Raw genomic sequence first — 16,602 nt, 5'->3', positions numbered from 1 at the left:
AAAAAAAAAAAAAAAAAAAAAAAAAAAACAAAAAAAAAAAAAACAAAACAAAACAAAACAAAACAAAAGATTGATATTGTCGTTTTCCATGAACTAGCAGCAAGAGACTTGTTAGTGAAAATGGGTTATTTATATCCTTTTTTTTTTTTTTTTTTATCCTTTAGTATAACGGATTTTAATTTTAATCTTTTATTGCTGAATAAAAAAAATGGTCTCCGGCATGGATTCATCAACTCCACGTCATGTGATGGTAAGAGTAATAGTAAGTCTATCACCAGAGTTTTGATGAGTTATTGTTTGTTTGGTTAGCTTTTATAGTCTGCTTGGTTGAAATCGTTGGATGAGTGGAAAAATGAGAGAATAGAAAATAGAGAGAGAATAGAAAAGTGCGAGGATAAAAAAGATTTAGTTTTTTCTCATATGTATTTGGTTGGAAGGGTAAAAAAGTGGAGGGATGAAAAACTATTTTGTTTGGTTGAGGGAAAAAAAAAGTGAGGATAGAAAATAGAGTTTGTATAAATTAACCATTATAACCAACTTAGGTAAAATATATATATATATATTATTAAAAATTGATGTATGAATGATTACTTCATTACAAACAAATAAAAAAAGGATAAGAAGTTCAAGAACCCAAAACTTAAAAAATAAATAAATAAAAAAGAGATAAGGACCAAGTTGACCAGCACACAACTCCATTATTATTATTATTATTATTATTATTATTATTTTGAAAACCACATATAAGATGTCAACTTTGAGGGGGTAAATGTGTAATTCAAGAGGTAATTAAGTCCCTCTTTTCTCTCTTTTCTTCTCACTTTTACTCCCAAAACGGGAGGATAAAAATTTGTTTTCTATCATTTAGGTTTTCTCTTCTAAACCAAATAAGGGAAAACATCATTTTCTCTCTTGTTTTTCTTTCTCCCATATTTTTCTTTCTCCTTTTTTTTTATCTCTTCTATTATCAATCCAACCAAACAAAGCCTTAGTGGGCTCAGACGCTGTTGCTCTTCTTCTCTCTTTTATTTTAATTATCCCATTTTCCTCTTTGTTTTTTACCGAGTGGGATAGGCTTTCCCTTTTTGTACTTGAAATGGAGTTTGGGCTATGAAACCTTAATGGATTGAATGACCTATTAAATTTTTTGATGGGCCAGTTAATCTTTTGGGTGTCCATTTTGCCTGGGAGAGACTTTTGGGTTTTGACAACGTTTTATAGATTTTTCAGGCCTCCAAGCCTAGTTCCGGTGGGATATTTGGGCTTTTATGCTCATAACTAGATTTGGGCTTCCAGTCCATCCCATGTAGCGACCCATTTCGGCCAATATTTTAGAAAATTGGTATTCCTTTGGACAAATGGCCTACTAGTGTAGATCGAGGAACGCATTTTGGGCTTTCTGTTTTTTCTTTTAGGCATATTGTAGACAATTTTTTTGGGTACCGGGCTTTTGTAGACTTGGTCCATGATTCCAAATTGCATTATATTAAGAAATTTTTTCTGGTGTTTTTACTGATGTGGCGCAGACTTTTCAATAAGATAATGTTGCCACATGGTTTATGAAAAAAAAAAAAAAAAAAAACCTGAACAACACCGTCATGATTTATCACAAAAAAAAAATAACCTGAACAACAGATCTTATCATGATTTACATGACAAGATCTACATGGCGAAGCAGCAGGCCCTTTTTTTGTTGTAACCTAAGCGTGAAGCATATTCCATCAATTCAATAAATAAATAAATAAAATTGTTGCAATATGTTTGCCAATGGAGAATTGTAGACATGCATTACAACCAATTAAAATACGTTTCCTCTAGAAAAGGTTTATGTAGTACACCAAGTGAGATCACGATAATAATTGAGGCAATATATAATCCAAATACTCCTATTGAATCATATCATAGGACATAGATACCTTCTGTGTGATGCCATAGGAGGCATTGTCACTTACAATGTCATGAAATGAAGAATTCGGCAGACAAATACTAATTTATATATGATTGTATATGCATGCATGTATATACTAGATACATATCTATTATATCTTGCTTCTAGACCTAGGTACTTAATTTAGTAGTCTTTTTTTCTTTTTCTTTTTTAATTTAATATCTTGGCAATGCTTTTTTTTTCTTGCCTAAATAAATAGAATTTAAACGTATGGTGTATGATTGCTCTTAATTATCAGATTAAAACATCAATTGATTTTCAGTAAAGGTATTATTTGAACTATTTGTTTTTTTTTTGTTTTTTTTTTTTTCTATAACTTTTCAACACATTGTGAAAGCAAAAAGCAGCCCTATTTGTATTAGAGTTTTGACCAAAGCTTGGAGGAGCTATGGCTGAAACTCCAAAAGGACCTAAAACTTGCTACTTCTCTCATCTACACATGACTTTTCCAAAGAAAAAGCATCACAAAAACACAAATTTGTAAGCTAAGCTCATCAATCTTTATAAGAAACCCAAGAATTCTTGGTTTGGAGGGTTTAAGAGTTTGTTTAGTAAGCTCTAGCAGTTCAAGATTGATGAAAGAGGCTTGGCATGTTATCTTCAGCCTCATTGAACCTCTTATGAGCTAGTATGCAATAGGTTTACATTTGATCAACATCCTATGCACTTGACAAGTGTGGGGAGTGGTAGAATCATAAATTTATCTATTGGGAGGGCGAATAAAAAATATGAGATAATTAATTTTTTTCCCTCTATATATTAATTATATCCATGCTATGTACAATAGTCTAAATTAGTATTGTAAAGTCAACACAATTCAATATACAAGTTAAGTTCTTGTCAAAAGAAATATACAAGTTAAGTATTTTATAACTCAATATGTACTACAAAAAGTGTATTTATGAAATGTAAATGATCATGACACAAGACTGACAAAATATTTGGTATCTATACTAAAAAACAAACAATAATATAAAAGTTAAGTATTTTTATTCAAAATTGTAACCTTCACTCTTTTAGAGAGCTAAAGTCATTAATTATTGAATTAGAATAGAATTTCTCAGGCAAAAGGTAGTATTTTCTGAAATACCATCTTTCTTTCCTTGAAGAATGAATTAGTAGTTTTGAGCTTACCCATTAATTATAGTTTTGAACTTGTAGTTTTGAACTTACCCATTAGTAAAATCCATATATATATATATATATTATTGCAAAAAAGTAGACAACTAATCATTCAAATTTCATTGCATGCACCCAAAATAATAATAATAATAATAATAAAAACCTATAAGGCAATTACATATTATATTAATCAAATTAGAATTCCAGATCTAATTTCACGTATATCCATGAGTGTTTATGTAAGGTTTCTTTTCTCATAACCCTAGACATATATAAATGTTCAAGTTTAGTATTAAAGTTATGCAAATCTAACCAAGAAACAAGTGAAGAAATGTTGTTTATTAAAACTCGACAGAATCCTTTCTATCGAGGTTTAATGTTGAAGCTTGACAGTAACTCAACAAAACTGAATTTGTTGAGAATTACGAAATTAGAATTTCCAGATCTAATTTCACGTATATTCATTAGTATTTATGTAAGGTTTCTTTTCTCATAACCCTAGACATATATAAGAATTATTTTAAGGGCCGTCATGTGTGATGCAAAGTAATGAAAAAAGTTGTTGCAATTGTTGATACACGCATGTTGTGACTAGAGACATTCTTGCCCTAGTTCATCATATTCTTTATAGAAGCTACTGCATCTTTGTGCCAAAGATTTTGTAACCAAGGAGCTTCCTGAATTTCATTGTAAGATGAATTGAAGAACTTTGTAGCCAACATATTCCTTAAGTTGGTGTATTAGTCACGTACTGGGATCTGTGTATCATTAGTTAGCCATGTACTAAGATTTGTGCATTGAATGGAGAGATTGTAGCTACATTACAAATACAATTGAGTATTGGGGTAAGAGTTTAACAGTAGGTTGGTATTAGGTACTGAGATTTCTTGTACTTGTAACCGCTTATTTTGATAATAGTGAATTTTCGGGAGTGGTGACCTTAAATTCATCCGGTTGGGTTTTGCGTTGGTGGTTTTTCCATTTGCAAATAAATCNTCAAAATCAACCATAAAAACTCCAAATTTTAATACTTAGCAGGAATCAGTCAAACCCATAAAAGCCAAGCGTTTAAATAAGATTTTTTACATTCAAGAAGAGAATGTGGGAGTAGGATGGGCTTGGCAATAGGGTTTTTCGGATCTGAGTGTGGGAGTAGGATTGGCTTGGCAATAGCATTGAGGCACCGTTCAAGTAGGAATTATCTTCTGCATTGGGTTTTGAGAGTTTTAGTTTTGTGCTCGTAGGAGTAAAATTTAAGAATCAAAAGAAAGAGTAGAGAATCAAAAAGAAAGGAAGTCGAGATTGAAAGAGGGAGAGTCAGGAGAGATGTTTGGTTTTTCCCTTTTATTTTATTTTATTTTATTTTATTTTTTGAGATAATATAGATATAGAAAGATGTTTGGTTTTTTGGGAGAGTCAAATTGTTTTTTTAAAAAAAAAAATAATATAACGTTAATATTTATATATATATATATATATATATATATATATATATATATATATATATATATATATATTGCTAATGTGGAAATTTGTGAGAGCAACAAAGTTGATGTAGCAAGCTCTCATAAAGTCAACAAAAAGTCAAAGACTTCAGTTATATAGTATTTATAGTAATTCTCAACAAATTCAGTTTTTGTTGAGTTACTGTCAAGCTTCAACATTAAACCTCGATAGAAAGGATTCTGTCGAGTTTTAATAAACAACACTTCTTCACTTGTTTCTTGGTCAGACTATAACTTTAATACTAAACTTGAACATTCATTTCTTGAAGTAGTAAGCACATCTTAGATATACTTAATTACAAGTAAAGTGTGTTTTGTTAAAAGATTAGCCAATTTACATCACATATGTCTCTAACAATTTTCACATATGTCCTAACAAGATTGTTGTTCACTTTAACCTTTACAACGTTTGCTTATTACATTTTGATTAAAGAGTATGATATTTATTGTTCTACAATGATTGCGACATGAATATTGTGATATGCCACCAAAAACATACAGAAAATTGAAATATTAATATTTAAATCTTTCATTGTTTTACGCCTTTTTGCTTAATTTATGTTTGATCATTTTAATTTTTTAAATTAACTTGTAAACTTGTTGAGATCCCTTTATTGTTTTCCCCTTTTTCCAGCACATTCAAGTCTGTGTAAAGCATGTTTCTAATATAAGTTTTATCCATGCTTTATGACTGTAGCCACCTTCCTTTTCTTTTGTACAAAGTACTTATGAATCTAAATTCAAGAATTGTCATCAATATTTTGAGGTTTTGGTTGAGAAGAGTCTGAATGAAGGGTGCTAATGCTGATTAACTCCTATTCTTGTTGCGGTTATAATTCTAATGTGCCATTGTGTGTCTGTGGGTTGCATTTGCATTACAGGTTGTAAAATTTTTTTTTTGTGTGTTTTGGATACTTTTATTTAAGTTGAATTTCATGCAAGACGTGGTGAAGATTTATAATAGAAATGTTATGTTCAGCTGACTTCTAGCAAACCTTGCACATCTTTCTCTTCCACAATTGCGTCGTTTTAGATCATCACTTTCATGATCCTTTGTGTTTGAGATATTCACATGATAAATAGGCTTAAAGTATGTTCTTTCAGGTTGACCATGGAGCATTCTTGGCATGATGGTCACTCCACAAGTGTAAGGGTAAGGATGAGATTTAAGTCTCCAAGAAGAAATTTTACACACATATAAACTTAAATTAGATTAGAGTGAGATTTCTATCTCCGATAAAAAATATGTACTTTCATGTTAACAAAATAATAATTGAAAGCAAGAAACTCCTAATTTATAACATCTTCCTTCTTTGAATCACATTGACTGCACTACTCATATTGGCGTTTTCATGTGCTGCTCATGACTAACATGAATATATTCTTTCGCTAACCACCTCAAGGTAAGCAAAAGTGAAGGAAATTTTGCATTAAAAATGTCTAGACATGGATTCATATGTGCTATGGAGACATGGAGTGTTTAACAGCAAAATTAGTTAGACCTCTTTTTCCTTTTCCGTTTCATTCTATACAATGTATTTATTTGTAGCGGAATGCTTCTTCTTTTTGCCCCTTTGTTTTTTCAAACCACTTTAGGGTCCACAAATTGAAGAACATTTTTATTAAAAATGACATCCAAAATATCAATTCCCTCACTAAAAATATGGGAATAGTTCAAATATGATATAACGACTAGTTTATGTATAAATTAGTATATGATATATTATAGTATATTTTTATCAATTTTAATGATATTTTATTATATTTTTAATGTTATAGAATATATTTATCAATTTAATAACAAATAAAGAATAAAAGAAAAGTCATACCTAGGGATTCTACTTTTCCTTTTGAAGAATTCAAATATTATACGGTACTGGTGGACCTGCTGTTAATTTGCGAATCTTGGAGGAACAGAGCAAATCAGCAAATCAGGCCAGTTGTTTGATTCATAAACGATTGAAGTTAAATAATAATAATAAATTTTAAAATTAAAAAAAGAAAAAAAAAAAAAAAAGGGAAGAGAAGAGGCAAATCAGAAGAGAGAGAGAGAGAGAGCGTCAAAGAGTCACTGTGGTCGGTGCCGCCATCGCGTATGGCTTATTTGCCTACCCAGATGCAAATTTGCATCTAGAATCTAGTTGAGCAAAAAGCAATATGCGACTGCATGGTGATGTAATTTTTTGAGGATATAGAAAAAGATGAACATTGTTGCAGCAAATCACAACCTCCTACACTCTCAAGTAAGCTACAAAAGGTTTCTTAACGAGGAAGGATGAAAATTATAAATCTATTTTTTTTCCCTTTTATTTGTTGAGAATTGCTATAATAACCATGTGTTCATCATAAGCTTATGAATGTCCAATTATTTTAAGTTAGTGATATATAAATTTACCATTAAAGAAAAAAAAATTATTTATGGGAATGGGAGTTAGAAGCATACGTATTCTTAAAAAAAATTAAAAAATGATTGTGATAACTCATACATGAGTATATCTACTAGACTCTTCTCAAAATATTTGGGGGACTACAACTCCCCTAGTCCCAACATGATTTTGCCATTGGCTGTGAGGATCTACTTCTTCAAAGAAGATGGTCAAGCCCACAAAATGGTTACTCAAATAACAATGTTTTACCTCCTAGATTGAAGGTTTTTGAATGGAGTCACTAGTTAATTTAATTAAAGAACAATAATAAAAAAAATTAAGAAAACCTCAGGAAATATATCTTTATTGAACAACTTTGAAATTACATGGCTTATGGCTTTGGTCCTAGATACAATTTAGAAAAGAAAGATTACATGGCTTTATTTGGTAATTACAATCTAAAATAACAAGAATGTATTGCTTTGTTTACTAGTTACAATCTAGAAAATCAAATTACATTGATAAGAATCAAATAAACGAACCCAAAATCTAATTTTGAGGCTAGGTTATAAAAAGAAAATGTTAAGTATCAATTCCATCTGATCTGAATATCAGTTTTCAAAAAATTAATAGTTATATCATGTTATGCATTGATCATACATCCAATTATGCTATGCATGATGGAGACAAAATTTTGTTCTTTATGAGATTTAAATCATAAAAGGAAAATATAATCCTAGTATGCATGTTAATCATATTAGATGCATGATCATATCAAATATCTACCGATATCATCAAAATTTAACATTAAGGAGGATGATGTTCTGTATGTGGAATGTTCAATTAATTAATTTGTGAAATACTGATGTCGTGTGCTAGTATTGGAGGGTGAAAACAAAGGTTTTACCCTAGTTCCTTATTGAATTTAAAATCTTTTGAGACTATATTTTAAATTTATGTTTGTTGATGCCCACTTTGGCAGAAAGGCCCAATAGCAGGAAGAAGCCCAACAATATGGGAGAAAAAGAGTTAGTAAATTGGGAAGAAAGCCATTATGCCCAAATGATAGGAATAATGGATTATAGACCTAGAAAATAATAAATGAACCTCAAAGAAAGAAAGCGGGCTTAAAGGAGTCCAGAGAAACGTAGTAAATCCATGGACATTATATGAAAAAGAAAGCAAGCAAGAATGGGCCAAAGAGACTCGAAGTAATAATTAAGTGAGTAAGGAGTTGATGGAAAGTCCATAAACTCCAAAAGTAAAGGATATGGTAATTTGGGCCGGGGAAGCCCAAAAGGACTTAGCAAAGGCCCATGGGAGTAAAATGGGTTGAGGATGCCCAAGAAAAGGAAATGAGTCGAGAATGCCCAAAGATTAATGGAAGGGTCGAGGACACCCAAAAGGATGAGATGGGCCAAGGAAGCCTAGAAGCAATGGAATGGGTCAAGGAAACCCAAAATAGTATGAATACTAGCCCAATGGTAATATTGGGCCACGAGAATTAAGCAAAGGAAAAGTATACAGCAGGCCAAAAGGAGCCCAACAAGCTATAATGGCATGGCAGAAGTGCTAGTAAACCTGCGAAAGGGGCATAGGATGGATTAGAGAAGGAATAAGCTACAATCAAGCAAGGCCTAACACAGGAAGGAAGTAAGACATAAAGAACGAAGGCTCAGAGAACCATTCACGCCACAAGAGGTCAAGAACGAGCAATAGAATATACAGACAAGCTTTCAAGCCATGTTAAATGCATGAGTAGCAGACAAGCCATGAATACACATGGAAGTGGAGCATGCACAAGGCTCACATACCACTAACCTGCACCAACCAATACAGAAAGTGGTGGGCCATGGGTCAAAGGTAAGAAAGGGCATGGTCTGGTGATGGAGAGAAGAGGAAAGCCAATTCTAGAGTTCCCGCTTAAACTCTTTTAGGGAAAATGTCTTGCTAGGATAATATACCACCTAAAAGAGAGAAAGATGAGTTGGAATTACTAGGTGCATGCCATGAGGGATAGTGAGAGAGAATGCCCACCCTTATCCAGATGGGAATGCCATAGTGAGTCAGCAAACAAAATAAGACTTTTTGTCTGGTAATGGAAAGTGGCACGACCAGTACAAGTAAGTGGCGGTGGTTAGGTAGCTGACAGACTAGTGGGTGGTTTGGAAGGACACTCACACCCAGACAAAAACAGTTAAGGGGCAAATAGTAAAATCCCATCACGACAGGCAGTGGAAAAGGGGTCCTTCGCCGTGCATAAAAAAAAAAAGGAACAAGAACACGAAAGCAAAGAGATAACATAATAGCACTACAAAAGAAAATGGTGAAAAACAAAGTAGCAAAATTTAGAAGAGAAAGAGAATTAGAAAGAAAAACAAAGAGTAGGCAAGAGTGAGATGGCAAGCATGCACCAATAGGCTACTTCCTTTTCTCCCTCTAAAAGCCTAACCTCTATTAAGGACTAAGGAATTTGAGCATAAAACATTTATGCCCATTCTCTCAAAATGGGTAATTTCCATGGTAGGATCTACCTATGAGGTTACTTACATTGAAGAAGTGGTTCCCTTCTTGGACTTAACTTCGTAAGACAACCAAGCACAGCAGACTAACCATTTCTTCTTTCGTTTTATTGATTAAGCATTGGTGTTATCTCCCTCTTATTATTATCATCTTATTTATACTGCATTTATACTATTGCATTGCTTTAGCTTTTATTTCATTCAATATTTTCCACTTTTCAACTGACAGTGAGTATACCCTCTTTTATTGTTGCTATATTATATCTGTCTGCCATAACCTTTTTGTAACAGTTTTCTCTGCCATGAGCATGCCACCAAAGTTTTAGCAAAGAGGGCTTAGTTTGTGCACAAGACAGTTTGGGGTTTGTTTATATTGCATTTATACTGCTGCATTACTTTACCTTTTATTTCATTCAATATTTTCCGCTTTTCAGCTGATAGTGAGCATACCCCCTTTTATTGTTGCTATATTATACCTACCTACCATAACCCTTTTGTAACAATTTCTTCTGTCATGGGCATGTTACCAAAGTTTTAGCAAATGGACCTTAGCTTGTGCACAAGCTGATTGGGGTGTGTTGCAGCCAAGCCGGTCTTGACTCTCCTACCTAGAACTTTTGAGCCATAGCGTGGCAAGAGTTAGCCCAGCCCGCAATTGTAAAAAGGCCCACCACAATGTTTTGTAAAACACGTTGCCAAACAAACATTTTTTTTATAAGACACACCACTTTTTTTTTTTTTTTTTTATTAATTCACAAAACTATTTTTAAATCGGACTACCAAAAACGCCCCATTTACCTTCCTGTTCATCTTTTTTTTATTTTGTTTTTATTTCTTTTTAATTTTTTTTCTTACTTTTTCTGACAAAAGAAACTAAAATAATAGCTTGTTTCCCCAAAAAACAAAAGAAAAAATTGCAAAGAAGGTTGATTAAAATAGATCATTATAAAAGATTAAAAAAAATGTTATCTTTGGAGTAAAAATACTACTTTTTCTTGATACATTTTTAGGCTGTAGAAATTTCATAGTACATAAGATCTCTAGTGATCTACAACAATCGATAATAATTAATAAACAGAACATGTGGGATCACATTGAGCGGCAATCAATCACAAATCCTGTATTCTAACAAGGTGACAATTCTGATCCAAACCATAAGATTTTTTGCCATATTCGTAGCACCTCAACATCATGAGTGGCACTCAATGACTCTTCGTCACTGGCTCACAGCGAAGGCAGGCATAAAAGAATAACCTAAATTAAGATAAAGCACGTCGTGGGGAGCACAAACGTGAGGTGACCTTCTCATACTGGGTCAACATTCAACTAACCAATTTACCAACCGGCTTAATTCTCAAAACTCCACCACGCCCTTACACCCTTTCATTTCATTTCTCTCCAGCCAAATTGTAGGGGGAAAAAAAAAATCAATGAGTTTGTCAATAATTTTAGGGATAAAATTAATAAAATAAATAAAGAATTATGAAGAAGAATTCTCCTTCTTTTTCGATATGATTCTTCAAGTCTATCCAATTCTCTAAAACCCAAAATCCATCTTCTCTTTTGACACCAAAAAAGAAAAAAAAAAAAAAAAAAATAAAAAAAAAATCAATGAGTTTGTCAATAATTTTAGGGATAAAATTAATAAAATAAATAAAGAATTATGAAGAAGAATTCTCCTTCTTTTTCGATATGATTCTTCAAGTCTATCCAATTCTCTAAAACCCAAAATCCATCTTCTCTTTTGACACCAAAAAAGAAAAAAAAAAAAAAAAAAAAAGCTAATCATGGAGAAAGATCCACATCCGGAAAATGGTGAGGATAACGATAATGTGTCTTCGAAATCGGGTGATGAACAACCTGCGGGAAGCGAAGAAAACGAAGTTGTGGAGGGCACAACCTCGGATCCAGATTTGAGCCTTACACAGATTCTGGACGAGGTTGATCGGTTCTTGGAGGCTTTAATCAATGCCGAAGACAAATCGAACCCACCTTCGGAAGTTCCGAAATCCGTTGAGTTATTGTCGGAAATGGTGGAAAGCATGATCAACAACTACGTTAATGCCAGCAAAGCTTCGGAGGCAAAGTTTGGTCGAGATCCTGAATACGACACGTCGTTTATGGAAGCCTTGAATCGGATTTCGAAGCTGTCGATTGAGCTTGGCGAATTCCCATCGAGCTCGGCGTTGTCGTCTTCTCTAAACCGAACGAGCATCGTGTTACAACAAGCGATGTCGGTTTTGGAGGAAGAGTTTCGCCACTTCCTTGAAGAAACGAAATCCATCGTTGTGGAACAAAAATCTCATCAGAAGACATGGAAGCAGGCCTCGTTCAATTATTCGCATCAAGAAAGCGATCGGTGTATCCACCCACCCGAGCTTGAATCAAACAAGGATGTCGAATTCCCAGGATTTTCCCAGGAAACCATTTACCACATGAAAAAGATTGCCACGGCAATGGTTTTGGCTGGGTACGAAAATGAATGTTGCATGGTTTATAGCATTTTAAGGCAGACCGCGTTTAAAGGGACATTGAACAAGCTAGGATATGAGTATATTAGCATCGATGACATTCAAAGAATGCAATGGGAATCATTGGAAGGGGAAATTGCTTTGTGGATCAACGTGGTCAAGCAATGTTACACTAATTTTTTCTCCAAAGAGAAAAACCTTTGTGACACTATTTTCTCTGACTATCCCCTAATATCGCAGAGCCTATTCACCAATCTAGCACACACTGTTGTTTTACAGCTTCTTAATTTCGCAGAAGCCGTTGTGTTAACGAAGAGATCAGCTGAGAAGTTGTTCAAGATCCTTGACATGTACGAGACCCTGCGCGATGTAATTCCAGCCATTGATGAATTGTGCCAGGGAGATCGCGCGCAGGGATTGAAGTCCGAGGCCTCCGAGACCATGACCTGGCTTGGCGAAGCTGCGGTTAGCATTTTCTGTGATCTTGAAAACTCAATCAAGAGTGACAACCATGGAAGAACCCCGGTGCCTAGTGGTGCAGTGCACCCATTGACACGTTACGTGATGAATTACCTCAAGTACGCCTGTGAATACAAGGACACATTAAAACAGGTGTTTCAACAACACCTAATGATCGATAAACCCGAGAATGAGCAACAAATTGATGTCGATGATCATGATGGAGACGTATCCGATGATGGTTCGCCGAAAACGACACCATTTTCTAAACAATTGATGACAATTATGGAGCTTTTGGACGCGAACCTTGATATGAAATCAAAGCTGTACAGGGACCCCGCATTGCAAAACATTTTCTTGATGAACAATGGGAGATACATTCTACAGAAGATCAAAGGGTCGGCAGAGATTCATGAATTGATGGGCGATAGGTGGCGTAGGAGGAGGTCTTCGGAGCTGAGGCATTACCACAAGAGTTATCAGAGAGAAACATGGAGTAAGGTTTTGCAATGTCTAAGCCATGAGGGACTTCAAACCACAAGTGGGTCTTCATACGGAAAGGTTTCAAAGCCTGTGTTGAAGGAGAGGTTCAAGAATTTCAATGCTATTTTCGATGAAATACACAAGACGCAGAGCACTTGGGTGGTGAGCGATGAGCAGCTTCAGTCGGAGCTGCGGGTCTCAATATCGGCGGTGATGATTCCGGCTTACCGTTCATTCTTAGGTAGGTTCAAGCAATTTTTGGATCCAGGCAGACAGACTGAGAAGTATATAAAGTACCAGCCAGAAGATATTGAGACTCTGATTGAAGAATTGTTTGATGGGAATCCTACATCTATGTCAAGGAGAAGAACATAATAAAATTACTGAAAGAGGAAAAGATTAGATGTCATAATGGTAAAGAAATTCATTCCTGTGCTGCATCTCAATTTCAATCTGTTATATACTTTGTATGTTTGTGCGTTTCTTTTGGGCAGATAATTTATTTGATTTTGATCATGTATAAATTTCCCATGTTTGGTTTTCCGTCTCTTTGGTCCAATTCCATCCATGGCCCATTTATTATTTACATCTATATGTGAATGTAATTTGATTGGGTTCCCAGATAGTAATCTAGATTGCTAAAAAAACCAAGAAGATAATAATCTAAATTAGTTGTAATTGCTCTTGATAGTTCAATGTAATTATTGTTGCTGATCATTAGTCATCAGACATTATGATTCTTTTTGGAACTTTTGGTAACGCACGTGAATTTATCACTTGAACTAAAAATTTAGCAGCACCAACTTGTTTTCAGGAACTCAATGAAAACATTCTTTAATGATTTTACAGGAAATTAAAAACATTCAATTTGTTCATTGCATTTCAGTTCCAGGATATATGTTCAAACTTCAAAGACAAGTAAACTCAGTCGTTCATTACCTTGCTAGGTGAGCTCTATTCCCTGATGATTTACTTGTTTGGAAGGAAGAAGTCCCACCAGATCTTGAGAGTATACTTCAGGCTGATTTAGCCGAACTTCTTGTTCACTATACCTTCTTAAAATTAAAAATATATATATATATATATATATTTAAAAATACTAAACTTAAGAAAAACACTTTATCCATATGTGCTAAGAGCATTCTCATCAGCTCTCTCATAAAAAATGTCATTTTGACACACCAAAAACTTATTTTATCATTTTAGCACATCATTTTACAATATCTCATTTATCAGATGTTCTATTCTTCCATTCTATACATTAAAATAATATTTACTACACATTAAAATAATATATTATCTCAAATCCCAGCCAATATACAAACACCAAAAACTCAGTGGCAGTTGCCACCAACCAACCAACAACCACCGCTACAACCACCACCAACAGCACATCAACCGCCACAAACTACACCCACAATCACCGGATCCTCCAACAAATTCCAAATCCAAAAACCTCAACAAAAGAGAGAGATCTGCAGAAGTTTAAGTTTAAGTTAGCATCTTATCTCAAGAGGAAGGAGTGGTAGTGTACTTTGATGACATTCTCATTTATAGTAAATCAAAGGAGCCACATTTGGATTCTCTTTTGTTCCACTTTGAAGAGAGAAAACTTGTATGCCAACCTAAAGAAATGCTCTTTCTTCACTGATAGTGTCATTTTCTTATGTTTTGTGGTCTCATCCAAAGGATTTTTTGCTGACTCACAAAAGGTCAAGGCCATAGTGGATTGGCCTGAACCCAAGAACGTTCATGAGTTTCACAGTTTTTACGGGCTTGCAACTTTCTATCATCACTTCATATGTGGATTTAGTACAATCATGGCAACAATCACTGATTGTATAAAGCAAGGAAAATTCCAATGGTCAAATGTTGCTAGTAAAGCATTTCAAGAAATCAAGAAGAAAATGACAGAAGCACCGGTGATGCGCCTACAGACTTTGATAAGGTCTATGAAGTGGAATGTGATGTGTCTGGTGTAGGCATTGGAGGATTTCTTAGCCAAGATTGTCACCCTATAGCTTACTTTAGTGAGAAATTAAATGAGGTTAAGAAAAAGTATTCAACATATGACAAAGAACTCTATGCTGTGGTACAAGCTTTAAGATATTGGAGCCATTATTTGACACCCCATGAGTTTGTCATTTATTCTGATCATGATGCTCTCCGCCACATCAATTCCAAAAGAAATTAAATGCTCGACATGTCCCTTGGGTTGAGTTTTTCAAAGATTCTCTTTTGTTTTGAGACATAAATTTGGTGTTGAGAACAAAAGTCATAGGGTTTAAGAAGTTGTAAGAGGAGTATGAATCTTGCCTAGATTTTCGAGAGTGTGTACACTACACTTAGGACTGAGCATCTTTAGGTTGTTGATACTGGCCTTTGCACTCCTCTACAAGTTCCACACCGTCCTTGGGAGGATATTAGCATGGACTTCATACTAGGTCTCCCCATACCCTTAGAAAGTTTGATTCCATCCTTGTAGTAGTAGACCCGTTCTCTAAGATGGCTTACTTTCTTCCATGCTCTAAAACTTCTGATACATCCAAGGTAGCCAAGATTTTATTTGATGAGATTGTTAAGTTGTATAGGTCCCTAAAACAATTGTGTCAGATAGGGATGTTAAATTCATGAGCTATTTTTGGATGACCCTTTGGCACATGATGGGGACAAAGTTGAAATTCTCCACAGCATATCATCCTCAAACTGATGGTCAAACTAAGGTTGTCAATAGGAGTCTAGGAAATCTTTTGAGGTGTCTCATAGGTGAGAATGGTAAGACTTGGGAATCTATACTCCCTGTAGCCCAATTTGCGTACAATAATTCAGTCAATAGGTCCATAGGTATGAGCCCATTTGAAGTTGTTCATGGTTATACACCTAGGAGACCTTTAGACCTTCTCCTATGTCCTCACATGATAGGGTTTTTGTGTCTACAATAGAGTTTGCTAGTCACATGCATAAGCTGCATAAAGAGATCATCAAACAAATTATGCTAGTAATCTTAAGTATAAGACTCAGGTTGATTTACATCGACGTTATTTAGACTTTGATGTAGGAGATTATGTTATGATTCGTATCAAGCCTGAACGGTATCCTTCTGGAACTGTTAAGAAACTTCAGGCTTGCAATGTTGGCCCATTCAAGGTATTAAAGAAACTTAGGCCTAATGCTTATGTGATTGATATACCTTCAGATTATGGTATTAGTTCTACTTTTAATATTGCTAATTTAATTGCTTTTAAAGGTCCAGCAATTATTCCCTATGGCCCTTTTGATGATTCTCCCTCTTCTTCTTTGGCTAACCCTGTCCCTAGCCCTACACCATCTTGTTTCCAAAAGGCACATAAAGATATTATTGATGTTTTTTTGGATGAGCAATCTCTTTTCACTAGGTGTGGAACAGTTCAGCACTTCTTGGTTTGCTGGCAAGGACGGCTTGATTCTGATTGTACATGGATCACCAGAGAGGAGTTGCAGCAGCTTGATCCTGCTCTTTTGGAACTTTACTTGGATACTCTTGCTACCACCTCATCTCTACCTCCTATCACCCACACTTATGAGCGTCGACGGAGGCGCCATGCTGACCTAGTGAGATTGTGGCTTGATGGAGTTTATTTTGATGTCATTTGATCCTTATGAGTTTTTCTTGACAAGGTCGAGTTTCTCCCACCCTAGGGGAGTTGGTGCGAACGCCACATGATGGCACAGCTGTGGAGATTATCT

General features: G+C 34.6%; 1 protein-coding gene across 2 annotated transcripts; it reads left to right on the top strand.

The window, feature by feature from the left end:
• The first annotated feature begins 11,074 nt into the window (after positions 1-11,074).
• On the top strand, positions 11,075-14,342 carry LOC112033167 (exocyst complex component EXO70C1). 2 transcript variants are annotated; one of them, XM_024065951.2, is made up of 2 exons: positions 11,075-13,290; positions 13,824-14,342. In XM_024065951.2, the coding sequence occupies exon 1, from the start codon at positions 11,251-11,253 to the stop codon at positions 13,249-13,251; it is 2,001 nt and encodes a 666-aa protein (XP_023921719.1). In that variant the 5' UTR covers positions 11,075-11,250; the 3' UTR covers positions 13,252-13,290; positions 13,824-14,342. The 2 variants fall into 2 exon arrangements, with proteins under 2 accessions (XP_023921719.1, XP_065624117.1); XM_065768045.1 differs by having other exon boundaries at positions 13,763-14,342.
• The last annotated feature ends 2,260 nt before the right edge of the window (positions 14,343-16,602 follow it).

The sequence above is a fragment of the Quercus suber genome, unplaced genomic scaffold (genome assembly GCF_002906115.3).
Source record: "Quercus suber isolate HL8 unplaced genomic scaffold, Cork oak 2.0 scaffold_882, whole genome shotgun sequence".
Lineage (NCBI taxonomy): Eukaryota > Viridiplantae > Streptophyta > Magnoliopsida > Fagales > Fagaceae > Quercus > Quercus suber.
This window is presented reverse-complemented; position numbering and strand designations above follow the sequence as displayed.